Here is a 13,471-nt window from a genome sequence, read left to right as displayed (position 1 = left end):
AATGTATGGGTGTAAAACAGGGGCTATGGGACTGAATGGCTTTTCTCTTGCAATTGTGCCTTGTGCATGGGGATTATTGTGAAATGTTACAGATATGATTGGCACCCCTTCCATGTACTCTCTCTTTGGGGGGGGGGGAAAAAAAAACCAAAAAATGTTTTTGTTTTGTTTTTTAAAAGTGTGTACGATTGGGTGTGTGCATTTAAAGGAGACCTCCAGATGATTTTCAGATTTTTACATTTGAACAACTATAAATTAGTTATACTGAGGACAGAGTTTCAGAATTTGTGATAATTGGGATGAAGAATAAGAATATTTTCAACATTTAGAACAAATTGCAATGAACAAGGATGATGACATGGCAGAGTCACCATAAGAATGCATGAGTTGGGGCTCAAGGAAGCAGAACAAAAGAAGAAGGCATGCATAAATTATACACAGGTGAACTCGCAAAGCAAGCGGTATTGTAATGGAATTACACTGCTACATTTCTGAAATATGTGAACCTCCTATGTCATCATCCTTGTTCAGTGTAATTTGTTTAAGGTTTTTCAAAATACTGTTTTTCTGCTCAATAACAACAACAAATTCCACAAATCTATACATGGAGTTGTTGATTTATGTATTACATGATGTGAAATTATGAAAATCGTCTGGAATGTCCCTTTAAAGCTACAAGACAAAAGTCTCTCCCCCAGTATGTGGTAAGGGTTTGTCATCTGAAGAAGATGTTGAAGTGGAATCAGAATTAGTATACTCTTCATATTCGCTATCACAGTATTCCCTCTTTTTAAATTGAATTTCTATACTTGCAGCACCATAAATCTGAAAATCTTTTGAATCACCATTTCATCCATAGCAAGCAAAAGACAAATGAGCAGTGAACACATGCCTACTCAGGCAGTGGTGTAAACAAACAAACAAACAAACAAACAAAAACAGCCATCAATGAGTGCAGGTGATGTGGCTGCATAAATATGGTGTGCTGAATTTATACACAATTTTTGTCGTACTTTGAGTACAGTGGTATTAAACATGGTGTTTCTTTTTTTGCTGCATTTGTATCAATTGATGTTTGTGGATTGTCTGTGGTGTGTGACAGTGTGGTTAGGGTGCATGATCTTTGATTTTGATTCTTAAAGGTGTATTGATCCATCTCTCATGATATTCTACCGGTGTTTGGGCTCTTCTCTGTCCTAGATTGAACTTAAGGAACTGTCGCCGTCGAAGGTTGGTGATAAAAATCTTCTGTTCTCTAACTCCTCATTTCAAAAGGTCTGTTTGTCACATCTGTCGCAATGCATGCCGCGCCCGCCTCGTAACCCGACGCTTAATAACCACAATCAAGTGTGCATTGCTTCATGGTGAACTGTCTGATGTGCCGTCAAGTTTTAAGTAGGGACAGGGGTTTTACTCAAAGGAAGGAGCAGTGTGGCGAAATGATGTGAAAACTGCACAAATCATTCAACTGCTTCTCAGAGTCAACTGCAAATAATGCTAAAGTGTCATTTTGAATTGTATTGTTCACATTTGTGTACAATCTGCAATTAGTATGAGAGAATTCACGCTGCTCTGTCTTTGGTAAAAGAACATTCGTGGCACCAGACAAAAACATGTTGTCGATGTCTTCACTCAATTTTACTCAGTACACCATTTGATAATGTTAGACGCGTTACTATAGTGATCATTTGAATTCTAACTTCATATGCCTATTTAGACCATCAAATTCTCATGTGATAGAATGAACCAATGTCAGATGCATTAAATTCATTCATTTTGCAGTAATTTTTCATGTGTTTCATTTGATTTTAAATAACATGCTCGTCTCACTCCGATGCTGTCTACTTGAACAAAAACCATAGAGCCAGCGAAAGAAAACACAAATTCAAATTCTGAAATAAAATTAGTTCATGAACTAGATGCAGAAAACATGATTAATGGAAAAGATCAACTAAAAGCAATGACTCTCCTACCTCAAATTTCATGCATTAGCATTATTTTGTATGTCCTACATAGGATGTTTTATGATTTTTTTTTTTCCAGGGGGGTGGCGGTGGGGTTAGCAGCCAGTCACATAATGAGTATTTAAATGTGTGGAGAGTGAATTTAATGTCTAAACCGCATATATGCCTGAATGTTGGTATTAAATGTTAAAATGGATGCGCAGCATGACTGTTTCCTATTTTTGCTGGTAATTTTGCAAAAAGAAAGAGCTCTTAAAAGGGGAAAATGAAAAGGAATGAGTGTAATGTATGTTGCTAATGTTCCTTATGTTTTTATAACCCCTTGAGTCCTAGAACCACATTACTTTGCTTTTGGTTTACCTTGATACTCTTATTTATTTCTATTCTTTAACCAGTCATTGTTATAAGTTTTGCAAAAAAACAGATAGAAAAAAAATTCAATTAAGCCCTTATTTTGTTTAATTCATATGTGTACGTAATTGTTACGTCTCAGATGTTTCAGAATTTTCAAATGCCTCTTTAATTGTTTTATTTGTAGCAAATTTTCAAATTGGCAATCTATTTTAGAAGCTTAACCCATTGGGAATGAGCTGATTTTGCTATAACACACATTTCCCATAGACACCTGCCTGAGTATACTTGGGACTAGTTTTCAGTGGGATAAAATTCGTGTTAATCCCCCAAAGTGGCATATTTTTGAGGTAGAGTTCTATCTGATTTTGAGCAGATGTAATCAATTGTATCAGTTCCACCCAGTCTTTCTAGCACAGGAGACATGCCGTGAGCATCAGAAGATGAAATCAAATTAATTTTAGATGATCAAATCAAATGAATTTTAGACACTGAAATCACATGAAGTGAACAGTGACTGAGGGGGATAATTTCTGAGGCAAAATGTCTTTAGGACTGGAGGGTTTATTGTCAGGTGCTGTACATACACGTGTAGGTACAGTATTTGTTTGTCCATACAATGCTGTCCATACGTTGTATGTGTTGCTGTGTAATTGTCAGCTCAAGACATGTCAGATTGTTTAATAAGAAATCCTCTCCAGTGATCCTCTTTTGATTCCTCTTTTCTTCTCTTCTTTTGATTTTCTACTCCTTTTTGGCCATGAACAATGCAACAAATGTTGAAATTTGCCCCAATTTCACAAATTGTGCTTGACAAGTGTAGTTATGTTGTTGTGAAGTGATCCAGTGATTTCTAAGCAAACTGCTTTCAAACTCGTGCTTTGAAGCCTGTGAACATTTTGTGTTGTGTCCATACAGAATACTGCAAGTCTGTCTTTCGTTTCATAATCATGTGAAAGGCATTACCGTGAAACATTTGCAGAAAATATCTGTGCTGGAAGAATGCCAAAACCACCAAAATTTTAAAGTTTGATATTACAATGTATATTGTACCGACAAAATTTCCTTTCTCAAAAAATAGTTTATCCATCTCCCACACATTCATATCCATGTTTGTAATTGTGTTGAACAAGTGTTGCTCTTCTGTGTGCAGTGTGCTTGTTTGGCAAGATAAGAATGTGCTTGAAATCACTCAGCTACACACAATAGTTGGTTTCTCCAGTAAAAAATAAGCAGAAATGAGAAAGAATTGTGAAGCAAGGGTAGTATCAATATTTTCTGGCTCTCAGTGATGTCATTTTCAGCAAAGTACGCAGTCCTCCCGGGAATGGAATTTTATAGCTAGTAGGAGGAATTGATGAACTGTGATAAGATTTCGTCCCAAATTTTAGGGATAATGCAGATATTATGTAAGGATCTGGAAAAAAGCATAATTTGCAGGAATCAAAGATACTATTTCATCTTCTACAGAATATATAAAACTTTTTTTTTGTATCATTGTAGATGCATCAAAGTGCTCAAATACTAATAATGTATTATTAAACATCAGATGAAACTACAAAGATATTTTTACCTGAATTTTGGTAATTGATGACTTGAATGCACAAATTAAAAGAAGAAATTAACGTCACAGTGATTCTTATACTGAGTAATTGTGTAAACTTGTCCGTGCAGACATTGTCACCAGCTAATCATATAACTTAGACTCATGCATGGTAGTTTTATATGAGCTCATATTACTGTGATGGGGTTTTTATTAATATTCAAGTGTACAATGTACAAACATGTGTACATGTAGCTTATCATTGAGAATATGTTACAATATGAATGTATGCTAAGAGTCATTTCATTTCAAACTTTCTTGAGTTTTGTTTTCATAATTTTATATGTTTCTGCATGCGTTTCATGGCTTTTCTTTTCTTTTCTCCCCATATTTATGCAATCTGCTGCAGAAAATGAGAGAGGTTAGTTTTTTATGGGGCTGTATGAGTTTGAAACTTGAGTCATCCAGCCCAACAAATTCTGAGCAAGAGTGTTTACTATTAGATCATAGGATTCCATGTATACCTCAAGTGAGTTCAATGTACTTTTACTAGGAATGACGGAAACTTGTGCACAGGGCTTATTTTTACGCCCTGATTCAGGCAAATTGCTGGAGGGAGACTCTTCAACACAGATTTGCGTAGACTCACATTGGATCAATCCCATGACACTTGGGCTTATGGTATTGCAGTATTAAGTGATGCATGCCAGTATTACACTTTCTCTGATGTAGTATTAAGATGTGGTATGCCATGCTACATGCTTTATGATGATGATGGTATTTAAAAAAAAAAAAAAAATCTTTCTACCATATCATGATGCTGGCATCATTATAAAAACTGTTCACCTTCAGAGCGCTCACTGAACGGGTGCACGTCACGAGACCAACACCCACGAGTCATACAGCCTACGAGTCATACAGCCTGCGAGTCATACAACCCATGAGTTTGACACTAAGCAAACAAGGCCCACGAGACTGACACATTAAACCCCGTGTTGTATCTGTCGAACTTGTGGAATGTTTTTACCTAGTGTCGGTCTCATGGGCTTTATTTGCCTAGTGTCGAACTTGTGGGCTGTAGGACTCGTGCGCTGTATGACTCGTGGGTGTAGGTCTTGTGGGATGACCCCCACTGAACTCCTCTAAACACCATTGTGGCAGGCACAAGCTATTAAAAATGTAACTCCATATAAACATTCGGTTTCTTTTAATCCCAAGGTACCCATCGACACCTGTGTAGAGACTTGTGCTGTGGATAAAGACATCATAGGGGATACACACACTAGTGCCCTAATGGGGTTTGAACCCAATACCTACTCACTTAAAGCATGGTACATTTTCCAGTAGACCACAACACCTCGGCCAAACTTTGCCTTAACAATCTTAGCATAAAACAAACAAACAAAAAAACCACCAAAGAAAACTCCACCTTAATTCGTCTTGGTGAAAGGGTAGCTGCAAGGTACACTTGTATCTAATATCGTTCATGATTTGCTCTGAAAACACAAGATTAGATTGTCCTCTGATTCTATGTGGATGATTGCCCCATTTTACCAATTTGGGATCCTCCCCTTTTTTTATTGATTTGACGTTATTGCACATTTTCCAAGTGACCTCCTTGGATTAACACTATAAAATGGCACAATAGAATTTGTGTTACTACAGAAACACTTTGTGTAGATTGACAAGAGGACAAATCCTTTGTCATTATCAAATTTTCCTGAAACCGAATTAGGTAAACATCCTATCCTACATCTTGGAAAAGCCACAGAGGGGGAAAAAAACCCCCAGAAAAGCGCAGCCGGGAATTTTTATTAGTGCAGAAAAAAGAGAAGAGAAATGTTAATTGGTAAAAGGCCTGTTGCGTTTTTTTTTTTCTTTATGGCGGTGAACAGAGTAAGTCTTAGTCACGCACTGCAGAACAATCGACGCTTGGAAGAATGCCGCTCACACGGAAACCGAACGAACATGTCGCCATTAATGTCCGACTTCCTGTCATGCGTTCCAGGGGGTCGGATCGTTGAGAGATTAGCCGTGAATTAGCGCGAGAGAGACCTCCTCGGGCTCTTGGCTCCCGGTAGCTAGCGGGGAGCTGTGGGCCAGCTACATGTACGAGATGAGGGGGAAGATTAATTGGAGTAAGATGCGTGTCAAAATGAACTTAACGAGATAAAGATTGATTTACCATTTCAGAGTGAAATTTCCCTGATTCCCTGTCAGTTTGGGAAGATTACACGGAAATGTTTTTTTTTATTTTAGATTGAGGTGGGTGAATGATATCCCCTTTTTGCTTTGTTGGGGGGAGGGGGATGTTTCTACTAATACTGGCAGCGTCTCCTTTAATGACTCGATTTTAATGTGTGCTTGTATAAGAGATGCCTTTTTGAAAGTCAATCAATGCTTTAATACATTCCTAATGGTAACTATACAAGCTTTTTACTAAGGCTCTGAGGATTACCATACGTATCTCCGTGACACCATATTGAGTCCCTTTTACAAGGTTCTGACCAAAAATGCTGGGCTTACAGGAATTTAATCAGAAAAGAAGTCAACAATGGCATGTCATCTGGCAGGAAACATTATTTTTGTATGACATATTTGATTGGTAATCTTCAGCATTTAAATGCTTTCGCCCTGAAAGGGATTTGAATTGGTAGAGTAATTTTCAGAAACTCGGGGCAGAAATTTAACCGTTCTCTTGTGATTCACTCATAGTGAGTCATATTCATCATAATCTACCAAATATCAGTAAAACTGTCACTGAGGCAGAAATAAAAAAGAAGACAAAAACGTCTGCTTTCTTTGATTTTGACGGATGTCCATCTCTCCGAATGATTTACCAATTTAGGAGTTCAAGACTATGTCAAGTATTAAATACATAGCATTCCAGTCTGTTCCTAGAGAAGTGGTTGATTCAAAATATAATAAGAGGGAGAAAAAAAGATTCTAATTATCATATCCTGACAGTGCGGAAAAACCTATTTGACTGTGGTTTGTTATTATCACGGAGCAAGTCGTTCACCTTCGAAAATTGGGCGAAGATGTCACATCCTGTGAGTCAGAGTCGAAGTATGTAAAAATTTCAAGAAAAGGGAGATGGTCACATTGTCATTATGGGAATCCAAGTCAGGAATTCCAGGACTATTATCGATTGTGAATTCTCAAAACCCCCTCCCCACCCCTCACCTTCGTCTCCACCCCACAAGATGTGGTATTCTTTTGGGGGGTTAAGTTTGTTGCTGGGCGTTAGTCAAAAATGATAATATGGGTGGAGCTACAATGAGCCCCAGATGGAGCCCTGCTAAGTGAAGTTAATTGAGTCTGCATTTTTTCGTATCCTTTTGATGCAATATCGCCCGTCCAGTGGAAGCCTACGCCAGACGACCTGAAAGGAGAGGTGATATTCTCGATTGCTTGAAACAGATTTTGTGTATTTTTACTGTTGCCGCGGTGATGGCACCCTTCCAGAAGGTTGTTTGTTTGTTTTTTATGCTTTTTAAAAAAAAATTCAATTTGTGCATGATGATTGTAAATCTCTCTAAATAGATAACACTACGGGCCTCTTCGCTATAATGAAATCAGCATTAGTGCTGAAATTCCAGCTTTGCTCCCCTATCCCATCCACACACCCCACCCCCACCCCCTAGCCCAGTGATGGAATGTTTGCGCTTGGAAATGATAAAGAATAAAAGCAGGTCTCCAATTCAGGCACTTACAACTATTTGCCAGCCAATATGCAAATACATTGTCTGCACAATGCTGCGGTGAGCAGAAATATCCTGCAGAACTACACTGTATTCTTTATGAGGTCCCCTCCCTTTTCCTTTAGATATTATGTCGTCGAAATAAATTTTAAAAAAAGTTGTATAGGACTGACAGGCAGGGTAATGGTATTCAAATCCTTCCCTACCCCCTCCCAACCCCTACCCCCAACACACCATCCTCTCCTGGTGAATGACAATTGTAGCTACATGTATCCCTCCCAGATACCCTTTCTACCCATAATGCTTCCACTGGGGCCAACCTCTCTGTAATCTTTCCTACCCCCACCCCAACACCAGCCTCCCCTGGTAAATGATAGCTACCCCTCCCCCCCCCCCCCCCACCCGCAGCGATGCTGTTTCTACCCGAAGTGCTTTCACTGGGGCCAACCTCTTTTTAATCTCCCCACTCCATCCCCCTTCCCAACTTAGAAGCTTTAGAAAGAGTAAAATATGGAAAAGTTGGTCGTAAGTGTAAAAGGTGGGTCATCCTTCTTGCTACCTACCCCCCCCCCCCTCCTGGATTTTTATCCCAGTCTGCCAATACAAACCATCCAGGAGAGCTATTGCCTTGGTTTTCATTCTGAATTAGGGTACAATATGTAAAGTGGGCAAGCCTAATGAATTTATGAATTCAATGGAAGTGCTTTTCCCTAATCCAAGTATAGCCTGATACAGGATGTGAAATTATCTGCTGGGACCAAAGTCTAACTCTTACTATGCGGCCTCTGTTTTACTGATACGGTCTGGTTTGCTTGGAACTTCGGAAGTAAACTGAATTGCTGTCATCATTATTGGTAGTCACGTCGCTTTCACCTTATTGGGACTCTGCGGAAAGGGTAATGAGATGAGATTAACACGTCGGAATCTAAAAGAATATGAAGAAAATAGGAAGATATTTTAGGAATATGACGTCACTTCAGAATGATGCTTCAAAATAGTATCGTGTATTGGTTTGGAGCAACAACATTTTCTTGTTGACTGTCTCTTGAAAACTTAATTGCTCTGGTCAATAACATGGATAGCAAGTATTCATTAAAATAAAAAGGAAAAATGGGAAAAATTGAAATGGAAATTGGAATGTGACATATCCCCTTATTCTGTACCTGCTTTTTCTGTCATTTCCTTTTCTCAATCAGATACCTTTGTGTGCATAATGTGTTAATGATAAAGTGCTAGCTTGCCAGCTCCCCTTCCCATTTCCCACCAAAGTGGCTTTTGTATCAGCAATTAATGAAGACGAGCCCTAGCCAAAATTTCAGGTTTAGTCGTAATCGAAGGGTTTTTTTTTTTTCCCTTTCCTTGCATTTGCTTTCCCTTTATACGAAAGTGTATTTGTGAATGCATTACGGACTATAATACAAAACGGATACAAACAAAATTTTTGTTTTGATAGTAGTAAAGCCAGGTTTGGGAAGCATAATATTCTGTTTTTTTGCAGACTTTTTTTTTTCTTGGAGATCTTCCAGAGCTGTTCCAAGGCTCGCCCAAGGTTTCACTCAAAGACACGCCGCACCTAGCAACAAGATCGCCATGAGGAGAGGAAGGGTTGTGGATGAAAAGATAAAGTCATCTCATGGAAAATTGGCTTGAAAACTGGGATATCTAAACACTCGATTGAGATGCTTACAAGCAAAATTTGTTTTTGGAATTGAGGATCACATTGGCATACAGTCAAATATTGTTTGAAGTCTTTTGATATTCGTAAGGTGTTTTTTGTGGATTTTTTTTTTCCTGGTGAAAATGCAAATGTACAGTCTTCTGTCAGGCATTCTATAATATGGCAAAATTTCAACTTCCCAAAGTATGAAGCGCGCATGCATTGCAAAAACCTTGTCTCTTGTCTAATTTACATGTATCTTACCGGCAGCCCATCAGGAAATTTGATCACAGCTAGAGCTAAACCTCTGTCATGCTCTTTCTGGGGTTTTGTTTTGTCCTGTGGTCGAGAATAATTACTCAATAATGTCGTATTAAGATTTCCAGGCAATAATCACAGGGCGTTGCCAAGTTAGGTGCTTAGTTAGCACATGATTTGTATGATCAGTGTGGAAATTTCCTGAGATGCTCTAGTATGGGGGAGGGGGGATTTACCTAGCTGTAATCTTATGCTTGAGATGAAATATGTGCAGCTTTCAGTGGAAAGTGTCTTCCTGCTACACCGCAAAGGCAGGACATAATGAAAGCATAATGGTATATTTCCCATTTTAAATTCAAGTTTAAAAACAAGTCCTTAATTGTTCCAAGAACCATTTCCCACAGATGGATGCTCCTGGCATGCCAAAAGAACCAGTAATGTAACAACGGCTGTTGTTGCTTTTTAGATAGATAATGGCACTAGAAGTTACACCGTATTGCATCTGTTATATCATTCAAAGGGATTTGTTTTTGTTCGCATTGATTTAACATTTGTGTTGAAATTCAATTAGAGTGGAAGATTGAAAGCTGTTGTCATACCTGTGTTTGATTATGTTTTGATCCATGTGTAATAGTTGGTTGGATGATTGGAAATTTTTATGACTGTGTGTGAGGACTAGCCATATGAGCATCTTTGAAGTCGCAGGGAATCATTTCTAAGCATACAGTCTGATAGATGCCTTACTGATTCCTGGGTTTTCGTGTTGATGCGGGATGCGATCTTTGAGTCTTTCTCGGCCACGCCCTTGCCCCAACATCCTCTCAAGTACACAAGAGCTAGGAGTGAACAGTGTCTTAAGTTGTAATCAGGTCACGTACATTCTGTCAAAAGTTCTCCTCCAGAAGGGCAGTTGGGGAAAGCGAGTTGAAGAGGATTCTGCAGCTGTTTAGCTGTCCAGGTCTGCCTTTATTTTTTGTTATCATTATTTTTTTTCTTCACGTCCCTGGCACACTGCCATGTGTACACACATCCCTGACGGTATCCCGGGGACCTGCTTTCCCGAGCTCGGATCAGCGGCAGCCGAGAAAGCTTTCCGTTCAAGTTTGGGATGCTCCTTTTTCTTTCCTCACTTTTTACTTTTCCTCCACTCTAAAACCTCTTGAGTCTGTTGTCCTTGCTACTGAGTGACATTTTCTAGGCTGCGGCCATTTGGCATGCAAGGTAATTAGCAAAGTTTCAAGGTTAATTAATAACAAATCTGCCTCGCGATATCCATTTTTGTTTTCCCTTTCCTGATTCTGGAGAGTGACGTGTTGAGAAAAGAAACAAACACGTCAGCGCTTCTGACACGCAAGTTTTTTTTTGTTGTTGAATGTGGCAGGAAGACTTACATTTGGTCTCGCATTTGTTATCGTTGATTTTGTGTCCATCAGAAATATTGCGCAAGGCAGGTCTAATTGAAGGTAATCATTACATGCTGTATCTTTGCACATTTGTGCTAAACGGAGGGGGGTTGGTGGGGGAGGAGTTAAAGAGCTGAATGTTAAGATGTTTCCGCATCGTCCCCAATTTTCATAAATCATGACATAAGTAGGATGCAACGAGCTCACCACGAAAAATTACAATCACATGTAGCTGGATAACGGGGCATCAAAGTGTTGTACAGATTACTGTCAGAGGCACGGTATTGGCTAATCAAGGCAGAGAGAGGGGGGAAGAAGTGAAGTGGCGAATTAAGATCCTTCGGTCCTTAAGTAACCATCCAAATCGAAGATGACTGCCATCTAATTTGGCGGCGGATGTTGAGAATCTCTCCTAGCACGATTGCCGGGCACGTGACGGGAGTGAATCATCCCCGGCTCAACTCCCGAGGGAAAAACAAAAGGACAGAAAAGGAGAGAGAGAGAGAGAGTAAGAGAGAGGGGGAGAGAGAAAGCAGGACAAAGAAAAAAAAAAGAGCAACTGTTGTGGATGGGCCTATTGTTTTGACTGCTGTTATGATACATTGCTGAGAGATAGGTGAACTTTTAACCCCCCGCTGCACATATGGCAGAATCCACTTTTGTTTTGTTTTGTTTTGTTGTTAACTGACTTGTTTTGTGTCCTCAGCATTGGAAACAGCGCAAGCATGGTCACTTCCACCCTACCCGAACAATTCCGACTCGTGTCCCCAAAAAAGTAAAGCTTCCTGAGTTTGTGTGTTGTGATATGACGTATTAGTCAGCCACGATGCCTATATACATACATACATGCATCTAGCACCATCCGCTTTTTGCGTCTGTTTTGGTCTTTGTGCCATCAATCGCAGATCAAGAACTGATCATGTGTTGATAGTGTAGGGCCTACTGTACTAGTTGATGATTCTATTTAAAGCCTGTATGGTATATACATTCGTAGTGTATTAAAATCTTTTGAAAGAAATTTGATGTCCATTTCTTGATAAAGAACGACGACAAAATGTGCGACCTGCTTTGCTCATCTTCTTGCCTTTGATTGTCACATGCAAATATCTTCCGCGAAATAGTCCCACTTTAGCAAATCCATGCTGGATATTGCATCAAAAGTCTTTTGTTTCTGGTGCGCAAAATACAATTTGTATAAGGATTATGAAGCGGGGAAGTGATGCAGATCTAAGTCATAACTTTGGGTTATTTTTTTTTTCAAGAACTACATGTGTATATGCCAGGGCTGGTGAAAGTTATCTCGCTAGATTGTAACATTTCCCACCTCATGAAAGTAAAACAAATTTGACTAAGACAGCATTTCGTGCTTAGCATCCCCCAACCTCTCGCCGTAGTGCATCTTCATGTTGGCAACAATATTGAGGCAATATACACACCGTATTGCTCGGGGCCGAGTGTGAGCTGGTTGTACATTCATTACTACGATGCAAGGTCAGGGGACAAAAGTTGGCAAGCTTGGATTACCCAGAATGCATTGTTTTGTTTTGTAGCTTCTAAATGTCAAAGTACTTTTCACCCTGTCTTTCTCTCTCTCCCTTTCTCTCTCTCTCTCTCTCTGTCTTTGTCTAGCTCTCTTTGTCAATCACTACAACGTATCTTTATGTGTTGATTTTATTGTTTTGTTTTATTTTTCCCTTTCTGGTGCAAGGGAACACTGTGTTCTTTGGGAAGAATGAATTATCAAGCTTGAAAGATTTCTTACACAAGTGAGAATTGTGCAACTTTCATGGCAGAAATGTATTCAATCCGAGCTTAATGACTGAAATGCCGGTGATGTACAGCATGTATTTTTCCGTTAAGATTGCCATGACCATTCAAAGAAGAGTTAGGAGTACAGAAAATTACCATGGGTGCCCCTTTAAAGCAGTTTTGGATGTTGCTGGCCTATATTTACTGCGCTAATTTCCTGCTGCCTTTCCTATAGCTTAGTATGAGGCTATATACAGACTGCCGGGTTGTAGATGAGCCTCGAAGTATGACGCACCGCACACTACAGCTGATAGTCAACAGGTTGCTGCAATATTGTTACTCTTTTTTTTTTTTCAACACTACCATTGACTTGGGTACTACGTTTTGCTCCTCGCTTGGGATCCGTCGTATCAAAACAAAAACACAAACACGGCAGGAGTATAGTCTGTGCCAACGACGACGTGGTGATAACGTGGCATTTTTGGCATGTCTGGTCTTGTTGCTATGACTAATAATCACGCACAGCCAGCCTGCTAGCCCCTCCCCCATTCCCCCTTACCCCTTCCTGTCGTCCTATTTCTCCCCCCCCCCCAACCAATCCCCATAGTCCATTAAACTGCCATTGGCAGCTACGACCGTATAGGTACTTCCCACAACCTTGGAAACACTTCCAGACATGTTGCAGGGACACAGTGTGCGTCTCTGCAAAAAAAAACCAGAAAGAAATAAAAACACAACTGGAAAATAAGGGCCAACATGTTGCGGCTTGTCACGCCTAAAAGGGTTGTTGGACCATACCACTGCTGTTCCCAATGGTGGACTCCTTGGATGTACGGGATTTA

General features: G+C 39.6%; 1 protein-coding gene across 1 annotated transcript in view; it reads left to right on the top strand.

Annotated features, from left to right (window-relative positions):
• The window catches only part of LOC139713461 (dysferlin-like), a 113,665-nt gene that overhangs the window by 69,508 nt on the left and 30,686 nt on the right, over window positions 1-13,471 (top strand). The window contains exon 30 of the mRNA XM_071625188.1: window positions 1,201-1,230. Coding sequence (XP_071481289.1) covers window positions 1,201-1,230 — 30 coding nt within the window. The remainder of the gene's footprint in view (window positions 1-1,200; window positions 1,231-13,471) is intronic.

Source organism: Diadema antillarum, unplaced genomic scaffold, assembly GCF_040938485.1.
Source record: "Diadema antillarum isolate AM-2024a unplaced genomic scaffold, OU_Dant_1.0 seq00001976_RagTag, whole genome shotgun sequence".
Taxonomy (NCBI): Eukaryota; Metazoa; Echinodermata; class Echinoidea; order Diadematoida; family Diadematidae; genus Diadema; species Diadema antillarum.
This window is presented reverse-complemented; position numbering and strand designations above follow the sequence as displayed.